This window comes from Crocuta crocuta, unplaced genomic scaffold (genome assembly GCF_008692635.1).
Source record: "Crocuta crocuta isolate KB4526 unplaced genomic scaffold, BGI_CrCroc_1.0 scaffold25, whole genome shotgun sequence".
Taxonomy (NCBI): Eukaryota; Metazoa; Chordata; class Mammalia; order Carnivora; family Hyaenidae; genus Crocuta; species Crocuta crocuta.
This window is the reverse complement of record NW_027532015.1, coordinates 19438397-19455967: the sequence shown is the minus strand read 5'-3', so window position 1 is coordinate 19455967 and position 17571 is coordinate 19438397. Positions and strand designations below refer to the sequence as shown.

The window sequence follows — 17571 nt, the reverse complement described above, 5'->3', positions numbered from 1 at the left end:
TTTTGAGACTAGTTCGGCATACAGTGGTACATTAGTTTCCTGTGTACAACATAGTGACTTGACACATTTACACTTTATGCTATGTTAACCACGTAGCTGTGGCTACTGTCTGACCCAGTACATCGCTATTATAATACCATTGACTGTATTCCTTATGCAGTACCTCTTATTCCCTGACTTATTCATTCTTTTACTGGAAGCCTGTATCTCCTACTTACCTTCACCCATTTTGCCCAACCCCCTACAACTCTTCCTTCTGGCAATCATCATTTTTATCTCTATTTGTAGGTCTGATTCTGCTTTTTGTTTCTGATTCCCCTTATGAGTAGTAGAATGAGTATTTATTTCTGTCTGACTTATGTCACTTAGCATTATACCCTGCAAGTCCATCCATGTTGTATGAAATGGCACAATCTCATCCTTTTTTAAAATGCCTGTGTAATATTCTATTGTAGATATACCAGTCTTCCTTATCCATTTGTCTACTGATGGACACTTAGCTTGCTTCCGTGTTTTGGCTATTGTGAATAATGCTGCAATAAACATAGGGATGCATGTATCTTTTTGAATTAGTGTTTTTGGTTTTGGGTATATACTCAAGAGTGGAATTATTGAATCATATGGTGTTTCTAGTTTTAATTTTTTGAGGAGCCTCCATACTGTTTTCCACAGTGATTGTATTATATTGATTCGTAGACCTGAGGATATGTTGATTCTAGGCCATCTGGAAGGTGATGGGTTGGACTCAGTATCTGCTAGGACTGTCCTAATCATAAGTCTGAAGGGTTCCAGTGCTTTTCATGACATTTGATATATAGTTGGCATTTAATAAGTATTGACTGTGTGAATAAGAATCACCAATTGCCTATTCAGAGGCTTGTGGACATTGCCAGCCCCATCCCAGAGAGACAGCAGCATTTTCCTCTGTACCACTTTTTCCCCCTTTCCTGAAGCTTCTACTCTCTGAGCAGAAGGTCCATTGGTGATGTTACAAGGTCTCCTATCCATTGAGAACAGGTTACTTAATGCAGCACAATTGAAAGTTTTTAGGGAAGTAGAAGCAGAAAATTATAAAATCTGGATGGGTGACTTGAGTTGGTTCAGAGATTGTAGTTACATGCTGTAAAAAAATTTTGTTTTCATATCATGTCGGGTTGTTTCATGTCATTTCATCTCAGGTTTAGTGATTTTTGGTTCATAACACACTCATCATTGGTCCATGCTTGTTTTACTCAATCTACCTATCTATCTGTTACCTGCCATCCTGCCATCCATCCATCCATCCATCCATTCATCCATCCATTTAACTAATTAATTAATTTAAAATGTTTATCAAAAATTTTTAATGTTTATTTTTGGCAGAGAAAGACACAGAGCATGAGTGGGGGATGGGAAGAGAGAGAGGGAGACACAGAATCTGAAACAGGTTCCAGACTCTGAGCTGTCAGTACAGAGCCCAACGCGGGGCTCAAATCATGAACCACAAGATCATGACCTGAGCCAAAGTCAGAGGCTTGATGGACTGAGCCACCCAGGTGCCCCTAAAATGCTTATTTAATTTTCAGAGACAGAGAGTGAGAGAGGGAGGTGGGAAGAGAGAGAGAGAGAGAGAGAGAGAGAGAGAGAGCACTAGCAGGGGAGTGGCAAAGAGAGTGAGGGACAGACGATCTGAAGCAGGCTCCATGCTGACAGCAGAGAGCCCTATGTGGGGCTGGAACTCAGGAACCATGGTATTGTGACCTGAGCTGAAGCTGAGTGCTTAACCAACTGAACCATGCAGACATGCCTTCATCCATCTGTTTTAAAACGGTGGTATAATCACCTGGGACTCTGCCACCAAACCAAAATCACAAAACAAAATCTGTGTAACCAATGCTAGGACACTGGCAGTAATGTAACTGTATTATCCTTTTTGTCAGTGCAGAGTTGAAGCCCCATGTTGGGCATAGAGATTACTTAAATAAATAGGTAATATAAAAAACCTAAATAACCACCCTGTTCCCCTCCCCCCCCAAATAAAAGTACATCTCTTTTAAGGAAGGCATTGAGGGCCAAGTTTCATTTCATTGTTGGTTAAATTTTCTTTTGTGGAGCAAAGTACATATAAACAAACATGCAAACAATATTTATGAGTCAAGAAGGACTTAAAATTATTGGTCAAGGAGAAGGTAACTCTTGACAGTTTTGATAGCAAAGCATTTGGGAACTGGTGCCCACAGTTAGCACCTTAATCTGTTCTTCCTAACTGCTCTAGAGAAAATGCTAGATTTAGGTTTTTTCTTTTGTGATATAAATTTCTCTGAGCTCAAGAAACAATTCTAACTAGTCGTTCATTCATTGTTCTTTTAAATAATTCAATGGGTGCTTGCAACACGGAGAATTCCATCCATTCTTAGCAAATATTCTCACAAAGGCAGTTTCCAGTATTGGTGAAAGATCCATTGTATGCTGAGGAATGTGAGATCTTGCCAGCTTCAGTATGACTGTGCGCCCAAGGGTGTTGGTTTGTCATTTGAGGATAGGCCACTGCCCCTGTAATTCCTTTCTTGATGCGAGAGACTGTTGCTTGAAAATATATATTCTTTTCCAAAATTTAAGCAAAACATTACAAAAATGGAAAACAGAGGGAGAATAGCATTCTGTCCTCATATAATCACTGTTTGTTTTACTTGCTTTTAATCTCTTCTGCATATATTTTACTGTTGCTTTTGGTTGTAGTTTTTATGCACTTGTATAAGAACCCTAAATACTTAAATACATATATGGAAAATTTTCACTGAAGTCTTTAGTTGGAGCACTCCATACATACAGTGTTCAGATAGACCGTTCAATACACGCAATATTTGTCAATATTTCACTTCATTAGATTTATTTTGACAAGAATGTCTCAGGATTAGTATTGTTTTAGTCCAACAGTATCAGTAAATAATGTAATATTTGTCTTTGTGTCATATTTTATAAACAATTCAAATAATATGTTACAACTTTTAAAGGAATATATCCCATTGAGGAGGGCACTACATTTCTTGATACTATACTAAACTATGTATACACATATGCCTGTACAGGAGTATTAAAATCTTCTTTGTTCAGGCTACAGAGCTAGGTGCACTTAATAGAAAGCAGGAGAATTTTTAAAGAAAATAAATTTAATTACTAAAGTAATGATACAGAAGTTTAAGTACATGTTCTGAAGTAAAACTTACTTTGAAAAGCAGTTGAAAATTATAATTCATGAATAGTCTGATTTGCCTAATTTTCACAGAGTTTTAAAATTTCCAGGTTAAAAGAAAAATTCTTAAAGTCTTACATAGTTGTAAAAAAGGACTGAATTTTAAATGCCAGTATTTGAACTCATTGCTGAAAATTTTGCAGGATAAAGAATAATTTAGAGTTTTTAATGTGTAAGATTGAAGAACATTATTCTACATTTTGAATTCATACAGTCTGAATATCTGTGTTTTGCTAACACATATATGTGATATCACTATAGTGATATGCTGGGTACTGACTGTTAATTCTGGTAGATGTCTATTGGGCTGAAGAGACCAAGCCCATCTCGGCACATGATGTCCTTGTAGGTTTATGGCGATAGCTGCTTGAGGAAGCTGGTAAGGTGCGTGGCATCATAGCTCTGAGTGTTAGCTTCCTATCTTGACCTTGAGAAGTCTTATTTTTCCAGAATAAAACAGCACCTTCTCCTTTCTTAGCAGTACACGGTAGCTCATAGAGCTAAGAAGATACTGAAAATTATGCATTTATAAGGCATTTCTCCATATCTTACAATGATGAAATTGCACTGAAAAGCTTTTTCTGTAGAAGAGAATATGTGATTTTATTCATTTATTTCAGCAAAATGTAATTTTGTTAAGATATGTATTAGACTGAGAGATTGCTAAAAATTTAGACTGCTATAATAGTTCTTGCAAATCTCTTTTTTTAATGAGGAAAGTGCCCTTGGTCAGCATGTGGAAAGACTCCAAGTGTATTTATCTCATATAAGGAAGAGTGAAAGGTTTTTAGGATGTTCATTTGAACTTTATGCTTTCTCTTATGTTGAGAAATGGTCATTCCCCCCAAAAGATGGAGAGCATCTGCCCTGTGTTTGCTGCTCCCTGTGGGGAATCTGTTTGGTTGCTGGCATCTTTGAGCCTTTCTAGGCTGTTCTATGACCACATGACAAAAGGTTTTAGGTTTTCCAGGGTGGCAAATTGTGGGCAGGTAAATATGTGGGGGCTCTCATGAAGTAAGGTTTGTTGGTACAGATCCACCTTGGCCAGAAAACTTTCCCAGGAGAGGGGATTTTGGGAAGTTTCACTTTTTAGATGTGTCTGCTCCTAGATAAGGGAAGCTCTGGGAAGGTTTCTTTCTGCATCTGCTGATTCTTCTTTGCCTCCAGCTCAAAGTTCTTGTGCCAAAGTAGCATATTTTGAGGTGGCATACTTTGGTTCTCTACCTCCCCTCTTTTATTTTACTTGATTTTCTGTCAAACACTTAAATGGATTTACTTTGTGCCATTATTCTAATCATTTTCCAGATTAGTTCATTTAAACAGCTCTATGAGAGAGGGACCATTATTATCATCCCCATCTTATAAGTAGGGAAACTGAGTCATAAAGCGGCAAAATAATTCATTAGTAAGTGGTAGAGCCAGGACTCAAATTCAGGCAGTCTAGCTCAATTCTGTATTCTTTTTTTTTAAATTGTTACTATTATTGTTACTCTTATTCATTATAATTTATATGTGATGTATAATGTCCACTTGGCACAGAATAACTGCTCACTCAAGAAATGTTAGTTATCATTATCAACATCATGATGTAGTCTCCAAAAGCATTTTTTACTGTATAATTGTATTTTTAAACGATTGTATAATATTTCATTGCATCCTAATTTATTTTACTGTTCCCTTGTTGTTAGACATACTCTTTTATTGAGGTATAATTGACATATAAGATTGTATTAGTTTCAGGTTTTTATTATAATGATTTGGTACGTACATGTATATTGTGAAATGAATAGATAGAAAGTCTAGTTAACATTCATCATCTCACATGGTAACACATTTTTTTTTCTTGTGATGAGAACTTTTATTTACTCTCTTAGCAACCTTCATATATGCAACACACTATTAAGTATAGAAACCGTGTTGTACATTACATCCCCTGACTTATTTATATAATAACTGGAAATTTGTACTTTTGATTCCCTGCCCATAATTTTGTCCACCCTGCACCGGAGTCTGTGTCCTTCATCACTGTGCTAGTCAGTTACGCTATAAGTTAGCAACTGGACTCCTAGTTTGCAGGAGCACCCCTGCAGTCAATAAACACGGTTTATTCCTTCTTAAACTGGTCACAGCTTCATGGTGCATTACTCTGCTGGTGGCTTTTTTGGGTACCTTGTCTTCTTGTTCTTCTGTTTTTTGATGAGGCTGGCAAACACCAATGGTAGATCAATTCATTCATTTGTTTCTTAACCCCAACACCTGGGCAAATTAAAATCCAGACTCCTTGTGGCACCTGGGTGGCTCAGTAGGCTAAGTGTCCAGCTTTGGCTCAGGTCGTGATATCATGGTTCTCGAGTACGAGCCCAACATTGGGCTCTGTGCTGTCAGTGTAGAGCCCACTTGGGATCCTCTGTACAACAACCCCCTCCCCCACCCCCGCCCCGNCTTGCTCATTTGTATGCTCATGCTCTCTCTCCCAGAAATAAACAAACGTTAAAATGAAAAATTTTAAAATAAAATAAAATCCAGACTCCTTGCTGTGGTCCAGTGTCTCCGTGTTGGTCTCCTGCCTGCATCTCCTGTCTCATCCTGGTTCTCTTGGCTTGCCCACCGTGCTCGCGTGGTTTACGCTGCTTTCTCTCTGGTACTGGGACTCAGCAACTTCTTTCTTGCCATGGAACTTTTGCAAATATATGAGCTGACTCTCCATTTGGACCTTTTCATTCTTTAGCATAAATGTCACCACCTCAGAGAGTGTTTCCCTGTCCTCTGTAAAGAGAGTCTCCTCTTTTCATTGTTCATTGCCCCAACTTTAGTATTTTCTGTATGGTGTAGACAAGGGTTTAACTTCATTCTTTTGCAGTGTGGATACCCAGTTTCTCTGATACTATTTGCTGAGAAGACTGCCTTTCCCCACTAAATGGTCTTGGCATTCTTGTTGAAAACCATTTGACAACATACAAGAGGGCTTATTTCTGGGCAGTCTTTTCTATTCCATCGATTTGTAGGTTTGTGTTTTTGCCAGTGCCACACTGTTTTTTTTCCCAGTATAATTAACATAAAGTATTATATTAGTTTAGGTGTACAATATAGTGATTCAGCAATTCTATGCATTACTCAGTGCTCATCATGATAAGTGTAGTCTTTAATCCCCGTCACCTATTTCACCCAATACCCCCACCCCCACCTCCCCTCTGGTAACCATCAGTTTGTTCTCTGTAGTTAAGCATCTGTTTCTTGGGTCACCTCTCTCACTCTCTCTTTTTCTTTTGTTCATTTTTTTCTTAAAATCCACATATGAGTGAAATCATATGGTATTTGTTGTTCTCTGACTCATTTTGCGTAACATTATATTCTGTAGTTCTATAGCAAATGGTAGCATTTCACTTCTTTTTATGGCCGAATAATATTCCATGGTATATATACACCGCATCTTTTTTATCCATTTATCTGTACATGGACACTGGGCTTCCACATCTTGACTCTTGTAAATAATGTTGCAATAAACATGAGGATACATGTATCCCTTTGAATTAGTGTTTTTGTCTTTTTTGAATAAATACCCAGTAGTGTGATTACTAAGTCATAGGGTAGTTCTGTTTTTAACTTTATGAGGAACCTTTGTCTTTCACAGTGGCTGTATCCGTTTGCATTCCCACCAGCAACGCAAGAGGGTTCCTTTTCCTTCATACCCTTACCAACACTTGTTTCTTGTGTTTTTGGTTATAGCCATTCTGACAGGTGTGAGCACACTGTGTTGATAACTGTAGCTTTGTAGTAAATTTTGAAATAAGGAAGTGTGAGACTTCCAGCGTTGTTCTCTTTATTAAGAATTTTTGGCTAGGGTCCCTTGAGATGCCATATCAATTTTAGGATGATTTTTTTCCATTTCTGCAAAACGTGTCATTGGAACTTTGATAGGAATTGCATTCAGTCTATAGATCCCTTTGGGTAGTATTGACATCTTCACAGTATTAAAGCTTTCAGTACATGAATCTGAGATGTCTTCCATTTACTTTGTTTCTTCTTCAGTTTCTTTCAGTACAATTTTGTAGTTGCCAGTCTTTTGCCTCCTTGGTAAAGTTTATTCTTAAGTATTTTATTATTTTTGATGCTATTGTAAATGGAATTGTTTTCTTAATTTCTTTTTCAGACTGTATACTTGATCTTTTATAGGACTCATTTCAAATGTCATTTCCAAAATAAAGGCTTGTCTGGTTTCTTCAAAATAGAAATGACCATTTTATTCTCTCACCTTCCCTATATTCTATATATAAATGTTTTTCTACTGTAGAAACTACAATACTTCATTGCATTTGATTGTTTAAAATCAATGTTTCTCAACTAGAGTGAAAGCTTTTGGAGGGAATCTTTCATCTTTGTGTCCCCAGAGCCTGCTATTTAATAGGTATTCAATAAATATCTTTTAAAGAGATGTATAAGTCAATGAAAAATGTATGATATAAACATAAAAGCATGACTGAAAGAGCATAGTCTCTCCTCCCTTATTTATATTTATGTCTAAATCATTGTATGAGAGTAAAATCCGGTCCTAGTGTCTAGAATCCCTGATGGATAATGTACAGACATTCTCTGACTGTTCTCTTGGACTGGCTGGTCGTTAGGATGAGAGGAGGGAGCTGAGAGATCATTTGTAATGGCCTCATCACTTTTACTGTTGAGGTTAAGTGACCTGTCCAAGAGCACAAATTGAATAATAGGAAAACTGGGCTACTGTTAGAACACTCAATCTGGGCTCCTTTCCTCAACTGCAGTGGAATGAATATGATTCCTGTGGCATTAAGGCTTTTCATACCCTTATTTCAAAGGCTTGCTTTTAAAAATGAAATGTTTTAAAATTCTTTTTGACAGTTTTACACAGTAATCAATTGGAAATATCTGCTTAAAACGATGAGCATAAAAATTTTTAATTGAAGTTAATTTCAACATTAAGGGAGCCTTTAGGTTGAAGTGTATAGTTCAAATGATTTACTAAATCTCAAATGAAACCATTTAAGTAGCATATGGAAACAAGAATCCTTCAAATAGTAATAACATAGGAATGACGAAAACAGTTGTATGGCTTTTATTTCATTCAAGTTTAGATGATTAAAAAGTGATTCTAAAATTTTATTGAGATTTCTCATATTATAAGTGACAGATTTACTGCAACTTACAATGGTATACCAGTGTATCTTCCCATTTGAAAGCATGGAATGACTTGATCACCCCCATTGTATGGTGTATTGTCTAATTACAAATCACTCTTCTTAAAACTAAAATCCAGCTTATTATTTCTGTTGCATCTGAAATACAATATTTAAACTTAAGAATACATTAGGAGTATGTAATTTATATTTAGTATTCTAAACTGTTCTTTTCTTTTTAAGTTTATTTTGAGAGAGAGAGTGCACATGTGCTGCATGAATACATAGGAGGGGCAGAGAGAGAGAGAGAGAGATAAAGAGAATCCCAAGGAGGCTCTGTGCTGCCAGCACGGAGCCCAACATAGGGCTTGATCTCACAAACCATGAGATCATGACCTGAACTGAAATCAAAACTTAGACGCTTAACTGACTGCCACCAGGTGCCCCTAGACTACTCTTACTCATAAACTTCTTTGTATCCCTCAGGAAGAAAATAAACCCCTTTGTGATTATTCTCAGATTATAGATCATGCTATCATATAAATGTTATCAAAAGGGTAAAAATAGCTAAAGAGAAAAAGAAAAAAATTTACAAGAAAGTATATTTTATTAAAAAGACATGATTTTATTAAAATTGGTCTTTGAGACAGCTTTACTTTGAGACAACTATTAGCAATTTCTTTACATTTTAGCTATAAATTTGTTGTTGCTACATACTTAAGAGTTCATTTGAAGAAAATCTATATAAAAATTAAAAAAACAGATAAAACTTCTCAGTACTTAGCATACTCAAATAAATGTTGAATAAACTCCCCCCATAGATAAAACTATTTGTTAGGATTACAAAGTATTGTTTGTTTAATGAAATATTTATTTCAGTCTTCTTTTATATAGTGAAGTCTCCTAGTGTTTAAATATAGTGTTTTAAGAAATTGTTTTTCAGACATTTTGCACCTCTAGCTGTGAGGTAAATAATATTATTTAGGAAGCATTCTTAGTTGACTTTTGAAGGATGGCTGATATATGTGCTGTGTGATAATCTATTTAGTGCTTGAAGGAATGTCTGTGGACAAAGAGGAATTGAACAATGTCTTAAGTTATTCATATGCTTCTGTTCCAGAATGTGAGTTAATGTAGATGAAAAATGATATGTGGTTTTCACACCAGCAAAAATTCTTCTTGTCTCAAGAATGATCTTTTAAAAAATGTTTATTTATTTATTTTGAAAGAGAGAGTGTATGAACACAGGAGGGGCCGAGAGAGAGAATTCTTTGCAGGCTTGGTGCTGTCAGAGCAAAGCTGATGCTGGGCTTGAACTCACTAACTGAGAGATCATGACCTGAGCCAAAATCAAGAGTCAGATGCTTAACCAACTGAGATGCCCAGGTGTCCCTCAAGAATGATGTATCTATAACCATTACCCTGTAGTCAGCTAAGCAATAGATTATACTCCTATTAGGAGTAAAACACCAATGCTGGGGCACCTGGGTGACTCAGTTGGTTAGGTACCCAACTTCAGCTCAGGTCATGATCTCACACTTCGTGAGTTCGAGCCCCACATCAGGCTCTGTGCTGATGACAGCTCAGCTGTCAGCACAGAGCCCGACGTGGGGCTTGAACTTGTGAACATGAGATCATGAGATCATGAGATCATGACCTGAACCGAAGTCAGATGCTTACCTGACTGAGCCACCCCTACACCCCTATTTATTTGTTNTTTCTTGATTTCTCTTTCTGTTGCTTCATTGTTGGTGTATAAAAATGCAACTGATTTCTGTACGTTGATTCTGTACCCTGTAACTTGGCTGAATTCTTGGATCAGTTCTAGTAGACCTGCCCCAAATTCTGACGCTTTACCGACTGAGCCATCCAGACACCCCCAATCTTATGTTTTAAAAACACGGGTATGCTAGACTGTTTTATTTCTTCTTTAGCTGCCCAGCTTCTAAACTCTTCCCCCATCCTCTTCCATGTCACACACTTCTTTCCACAGATTCCTTTGTTGCTAGGAACATGATCTTGCTTTGGCCGAGACTTTGTATCAGAAACTAGCAACTTGAACAGTGAAGGATCTGTTCTGGGGAAAGGCTGTTTCATCCCGGGTGGTCCCCGCCAATCTGAGGCAGCCGTCGCAGTTCTAGCCCCTTGTGTGTACCAGCGACGCCTGCTGGAGCAGGGGTGTGTCACTGCTCTCGTCTCCACCATGCCTTTGGACATCCTGTTGGCTTCGTAGCCTTCCAGCCCAGTGTTCTAGTTCTCACAGTGTTCTTACAGAAGTTTCTTTCCTGCTTTACTTAGCCACAGTGACCATTTGTTGCTTTTAGCTAAAAACAGTGTGTTTTGTTTTGTTTTGTTTTGTTTTGTTTGGCACTTTAACGGTCCATTGCTTAACCTTCTTTATTATGATAGAAGAGAAAGGAAAAATCATTTGCTGTTAGGACTAGCAGCAAAGAGTTTCAGGACATGCCCAAATTTATAAATTGCAATCAAAATGTCACATTTAGCTCATATTGACATTGAGTAGATATTATGAAAATAAAATAACAAACTGAGATTTTGAAACTGTGATGGGATAATATTTTGAGATATCTCCTTGTATTTCTTAAAATTTTTTTTTAATGTTTATTTTTAAGAGAGAGCGAGACAGAACCTGAGCAGGGAAGGGGCAGAGAGAGAGGGAGAGACAGAATCCAAAGCAGACTCCAGGCTCTGAGCTGTCAGCACAGAGCCCAATGTGAGGCTCAAACTCACGAATGGTGAGATCATGGCTTAACCGACTGAGCCATGCAGGCGTCCCTCTCCTTATGTTTCTTATATGCCTTGTTCTGTACCTATTCGCCTCCCACCTCCCTTCCCTGGGCAGTGGCACCCATGTTCTCAGAAGAGAGAGGATATAGCAAGAAAAATCAAGAAAAGGCTTTGGGAAGTCAACCTAAGCATAATGGTAAGTTTTTCCTACATTGATGCTAGAAAAGATTCCCAGGGTCAGGCAACGAAGAGAGCTAGAGGCCAAGGTGACGTATGAGTCCTTGCCCCTCCATCATCCCCTGCATAGAAGAGCAAAATCTCTCATGAGTCCGAGAACAGGAATGACCCTGCACTTTGCTCCTGAGGTGTGCCCTTAGAGGTAGCAAGCCAGAATCTCCTGTGCTTCTAGAGGGGTGGTAGAGGTGAAGTGAGGGTGGAATTGTGTGATGGGTGGCCTTATAGGGTTCTGACCCTTTCCACCTTGGTCCCGGGTAATTATGCTATTTTGTGTGCTCAAGAATAGCAAGAAAGTGGGGCAGGGGCTCAGACAAGTCCAGTGAGTTACTGCTTGCCATGGGATGGTGACCCATAGAATGAAATCTTGGAAACCTGAGATGGCACAGAAATCACAGTCATTATAGAGGGGAATGAGGGAGGAACCCACTACAAAAACCAAGCAGGGTGCATGTCGCAGGAGTGGCCAGGTGATGACCCAAGAGCCAGATGCTACATCCCTACTCTCACACCCCATTAGCTACCTTCTATTCAAGTAAAATACAGCCCTAGGAAAAGAGGGGAGCTCTTGAGATTGTCTGGGATTAAATTTCTTCCACAAGGAAGAAATGTACATTCTAGTTGAAATATAGATGAATAAAGACAGTTACTCCTACAAATAAATTTCCCTTGCTTAAACCCCCCAGGATTTCCCATCATACTTAGAATAAAATCTGAAGATTTTACCATGTCCATAATGCTCTGGCTAGCTCTCTAAACCCGTTCTTACTTTTACCCAAATCTTGATGCTAACCCTTAACCCTACTTCTAATCCTAACCCTGAACCCTAACCGTAACCCTAACCCCTAACACTGTTTCTAACCCTAACCCTAACCCCATTTCTAACTCTAACCCCAAACCCTAACCCTTACCCCCTAACCCTAACCCTAAGAGGCTTACCTTGTTTGTTTTTCATCTCTAAGGGATCACTGATGTTTTTTGCCTAATACATACAGTGTCTTGCAAATCATTGTTTTATGTACTCTGTCTTTTTATTGTTTCAGATGGGAGGGTCAATCTGATTTCCTTTGTTCCATCTTGTTTTTAGATATTATATGGTACAGATAAGCTGTTCCTTCTTTATGAGTATGGACACCCCGGGGATATTCAGTGAAAATCAACATATCAGACAAATGGTTATTTTTTTTTTAAATTAAATGTTTCCTTTTCAAATTGTTGCTTTTGTGTGCTTTACTTAAAATTTGAAATCTCTGCAGATTTAATAATATGCTTGTTCTACACATTGTGGTTTTTCCTCTCAAAAAATAATATCTCCTACAGGCATTTAATCTTCACTATCAAGTAATTTGTTATTTTCTGAACTGCTATTTTTACAATAAAAGGTAGCTACGTATTACAGTAGCATTTTTTTGGTTTTTATTTTCTTTAGAGGCTGCAAAAAGCACATTTCAAGGAAAGGGCATCTTGGCAGGAGAAAACAGGAGTTTTAAGCCTCATTTGACTTTTATGAAATTGTCCAAAGCGCCGTGGCTCCGGAAGAAGGTGAGTACACATTTTTATCATAAGCCTTGTTCTCACCAGCTACACCGGCCTTAATAAGCATGGTTGGGGCATGCGTGACATTGGCAGTGGTTTTTGACACCTTCCTAGTCTTGGCCCTGGGATTCCAAGTGAGTTTGTTGCCAGTTCCTGGGGATGCCGAGTTGGCTCATGAGACTCTGTGCCGGCTCTTACCCCTGTGCCCCACTTTGACCCTGTGGCTGTTAGCTGCATCCTCTGAGCTGCGTTTCCTGCTTCGTCTGTTGCCACATCTGCTTCCTCCCTTGAAGGGCATTGAGGCAGGGCCAGGGTCCCATTTTACTGCTTTCTTTGCTTATGGTTGTTCGCAGCCTGCTGCCCTCAAAGCTTCTTCCTCTGGCCTGCGTACCCTGGTGCTGCTCACTGGAACTGGGTTCCTCAAGGTGGGACAAGCTTTTCTATGCTCTTTACGCATCTCTTTCAAGGGTTCTAGTAGACGACCTTGTGTGTCAGCAGTTGTTTCCATTGAGGGCTTGGAACTGGCGTTCCACAGACTGGGCAAGAGGGTACCTGAAGGGCTCCCATCCCCCCGTTACTTAAAGTACTTCTCCCTGACACGAGCTGAGGGATCTGTCTCTTGACGTCCCACATCTTAGGGTGACTGTCTACCTTCCCAGAGGTGGGAGTAACGTTTGGTTTTCTTCTGGTTTCATGAGCGTATCTCCTGGAATCCTAAGGGCACCCTTCATTGTTTTTTCCATTTCAGCCTAGGGAGCTTCTCATGCATATTTAGACATCTGACCTGCTCTAATTTACCAGAGTTCTGGAGATGGGCATGCAGATTAATATTCGTTCCTGCTCTCCATGACCCTTTGCTGCAATTAGACTGATTTGCAGCTCTATAAATGAAGGTCATGTTTATTAGTAAGTAGATCTCTTTTCTAAATTTGGACCATGTTGTATTTAATGTCTTTGTGCTCAGAAAGTCTTTTTGATCTTTTAGAACCTCTGGGTGATTGACCATCCTGTGGTTGTGAGTTTTCTACAGACTATTGTGAATACCTTCACCCGAAGATATCTTGCATGTTTTTTTTTATTTTGATAACTGTGCCCCACATTCAATAGTAACTATTTCACGGACCATTCCTAAATATTTAGGTAAAAATAATCTATATAAGTAACAGATGTTGAAATTTGGGGTAACAACTGTTGAAACTTGCAGACTGACAGCTTACTGTTTTTACTCATTATCGTTATTGTTTTGCTTTCAAATGGATTGTCTTCTTCCCAGTGATTTCAGACTTAATCACAGAATGACAAATCAGATGGATGAATAGCCATCATTTCAAACCGTTTCTTTGTCTCTACAGTTTTAGCTTTTACATGAGAGCACACAAGGACATTTATCAAAGGAGTGTTTCAACTACTCTAGAATTTCAATTTCAACATTTTGAGCTAAATTTAAATGATTCCTTGGCAGTTAATTTCCCCAAATCTGCTCCCTTATTTTGTAGAAAAGGAATATGAGAATTAACAAATGTTAAGTGGCTGAAATGAGATCCTTTTCCTCCATTTGCAGAGCCCTGTGTGGAATCCATCTTATCTCTTTCCCAGGCTCATATTCTTTGCTCCCACTGACTATGTCCCATTCATCCAAATTAATGTCTGTATTCATGTGAGGAGCCCCATGGTCCAAATCCTATTAATTCAACAAATATTAACTGAATGCCTGATATGTGCCAGATATTGGGTGCTAGGCTCAGAGTTATGATCAAAACAGAAACAGTCCCTGCCTAAATGGTGTATAAAATCTAAATCAGATTATATTTTGTTTAGATTAGAAAGCGTACTCTCTAGAAAATAAATTATGACTTGACAGTCTTTCAGAAAGCCAAATGAGAATTTTTTTCTTTCAAAGAATGGAATGACTCTGTTGCTATGTACTGCTGTGATGCCCAGTGTTCCTGAATGCTTAAGAATATATATTTTCAGCTTTGGGATTCATGTGTCAGCACTGAAGCTGAAGATTTCCACCCTCTAGCTTCAGATCTGGAGTTATACCTAAAGACCTTGATTTGATATTCAGTCAGTACTACAGGCGATTGTGGTCCAGATGGTCTGGAGAGTGGTTCACTCTGAGACCTGCAGGTTTAAATAAACACCCAGCATTTTCTTGATGCAGCAAGTTGTTTGTTTCACTGTAAAAGTTAACAGCTAGTATGAAAGGTAACATGCACAAAAGTGCATTTTTATTACGCTTTGTGGTTTGGAATACAGATTATTTAAAAATATGTGGTTCTTCAATCTCTTTCTTCTTAACTTTTTTACATTTCCAATCATCTATTCTCCTTTCTCAGCTCCGATTCTCCACCTGCTTTTTATTCTGGTTCACTAGTTTAGAAGACAATGGACATTGATAGAATCAGCAATGGAATGTATTGCTAGTGTTCAGTGTTATTTAGATTGATACAAAATAAAAGGAGAAAGAGAGGTAGGAAATAATAGGTTTTTATCAATCAAGTGTTACAAAGTTTGTCTTATTTCAAGTATTTTGTTTTACTTTAAAAATTAATTTAATTTTAGAAGTATTAGATGAATATATGGTCACAGTAAACAGTCCAAACACACACAAACCTGTAGAGTGAAATGTATACTTTTTCCTTCATCACTGTCCCATCACCCCTTCTTCCCCAATTTCTCTCTCTGTAGGTCAACTCTACTAGTAATATCCTCTTGACTTTTTCCTATACACTGCAAATATAGATACAGGTGCAATTAATTACATTAATGTCTGTTTCTTTCTAGCACAGACAATGCTGCAGTGAACACGCTTGTTCATTTTTCTTTGGGTAAATATGCCATTATTTCAAAGAACCAGTTCTTTGAAGTGGAATGTCAAGGTCCAAGGGCATTGTACATTTTAACTTTTCAAAAACACCACAAACAGTGGTCCTAATTTATACTTCCAACCACGTTGTATTAGAGGAACATTTTTTAGGATAAGCCTGAGGTAGAAGGACCATCAAGGATTATGAATGATGGCTTGGTATGGCCCTTTGAGCTATGCATTGAGCAATTCCATAAAAAAGTTAAAATATTTATATGCTTTAACTAAGAGGTTCATGCTGCTGAGATTATCCTAAACAAATAATTTTCTGAGATAAAATTGATATATAACATTGTATAAGTTCCAAGTATAAAACATGGTGATTTAGTATATGAATATATCTCAAAATGATTACTATAATAAAGTTAGTTAACACATTCATCACCTCATATAGTTACCAGTTTTTGTTGTTGTGAGAACTTTTACTACTCTTTTAGTAATGTCCAAATATGTAATATAGTATTTTTTTTTACAATATAGTTATTTTTAATTATTATCACCATGTTGTACATTATATCCACAGGACTTATTTTATAACTAAGATACAATTTAAAAGAAGAAATCCTTTATGTCTAAAGATGTTTACTGAAGCACTATCTATAACAGACAAAAATTAGAAAAAAGCTTCCATTACAGTGAGGGAATTTTTAAGTCAATTATGGTATATCATATCAATGATTTAAGAAGCTATTAAAATAGATACTTATAAGACTGTGTTAAAAGCACAAAAAAGGTAAATGAAATGTAGAATGTAAACTGTAATTCAGGTTGTATAAAGATAGTTGCCTTGGGTTTGCCTTCAACACAGGTTAATGTAACTTCCTTTTATTTGGTGGTAAAAAATGGATTCCCGCAATTGCTCTTTTAGCCCATAATTCTTCTGGTAGGTCAGTGAATACCTCTGATCTTTTAAAAAAAATTTTTTTAAATGTTTATTAATTTTTGAGAGAGAGAAAAACAGCATGCAAGCAGGGGAGGGGAAGAGAGAGGGAGACATAGAATCAGAAATAGGCTCCAGACTCTGAGCTGTCAGCACAGAGCCCAACGCGGGGCTCGAACCCATGAACCATGGATCATGACCTGAGCTGAAGTCAGATGCTCAACTGACTGAGCCACCCAGGAGCTCCTGTGAATACTTCTGATCTTAATGTCACCTGGAATATAGTAAATTTCCCTTGACACACACAAGATTTCTCTTGTGGTTGGTTGGGGGTTTGCCGAGGTTCTGAGGAAGAGAGGAGCCTTTGTGGGCTGATCATAGAAATGGTGATGGGCAAGTAGATGTCTCATGACACAAGAGTAAGGCAAAGCCACTAGATGCAGAAAACTTAAAGGCTTTCCATCATCTTGAGGAGTTTTGCTTCTGGTATGGATAGGTGGTACATAGTGAAAGTATCTAGAAAAGACCTACTAATATCTCCCACTAAGATGCTCTGTTTTGAAGTTTGGTGTACTCTTTATGTCTCAGTGTGACCTGCTAGAAGGTGACCTGGAAATCACTTTGTGCAGCGACTAGATACTGATGTACACCTAAGATGCTGCTGTTACTACATAGTAATTATTGGTAAAAAGGGGTGTTCTGGGTGGAGGAGTGCTCTGCATCCTTATAGGCAAATTCTGAGGTAGTTAAGATGATCCATTCATTATTATCTACAGGAAGTATAACCAACTATTCTGCAGTAGTACTTCAACTGGCATTTTTTTCACCACATACTGGATCATTTTTATGGTATAAAAAGCTGTTATTCATATATATATGAATATATATATGAATATATATTCAGCTTTTTTATATATATATATATATA

The 17571-nt window shown here is 37.8% G+C and overlaps 1 protein-coding gene across 2 annotated transcripts in view; it reads left to right on the top strand.

Annotated features, from left to right (window-relative positions):
* The window catches only part of AKAP7 (A-kinase anchoring protein 7), a 132160-nt gene that overhangs the window by 30885 nt on the left and 83704 nt on the right, over positions 1 to 17571 (top strand). For both annotated transcript variants that reach the window (XM_077776116.1, XM_077776115.1), the window contains one exon: positions 12788 to 12900. In XM_077776116.1, the coding sequence (XP_077632242.1) occupies positions 12788 to 12900 (113 nt within the window). The remainder of the gene's footprint in view (positions 1 to 12787; positions 12901 to 17571) is intronic.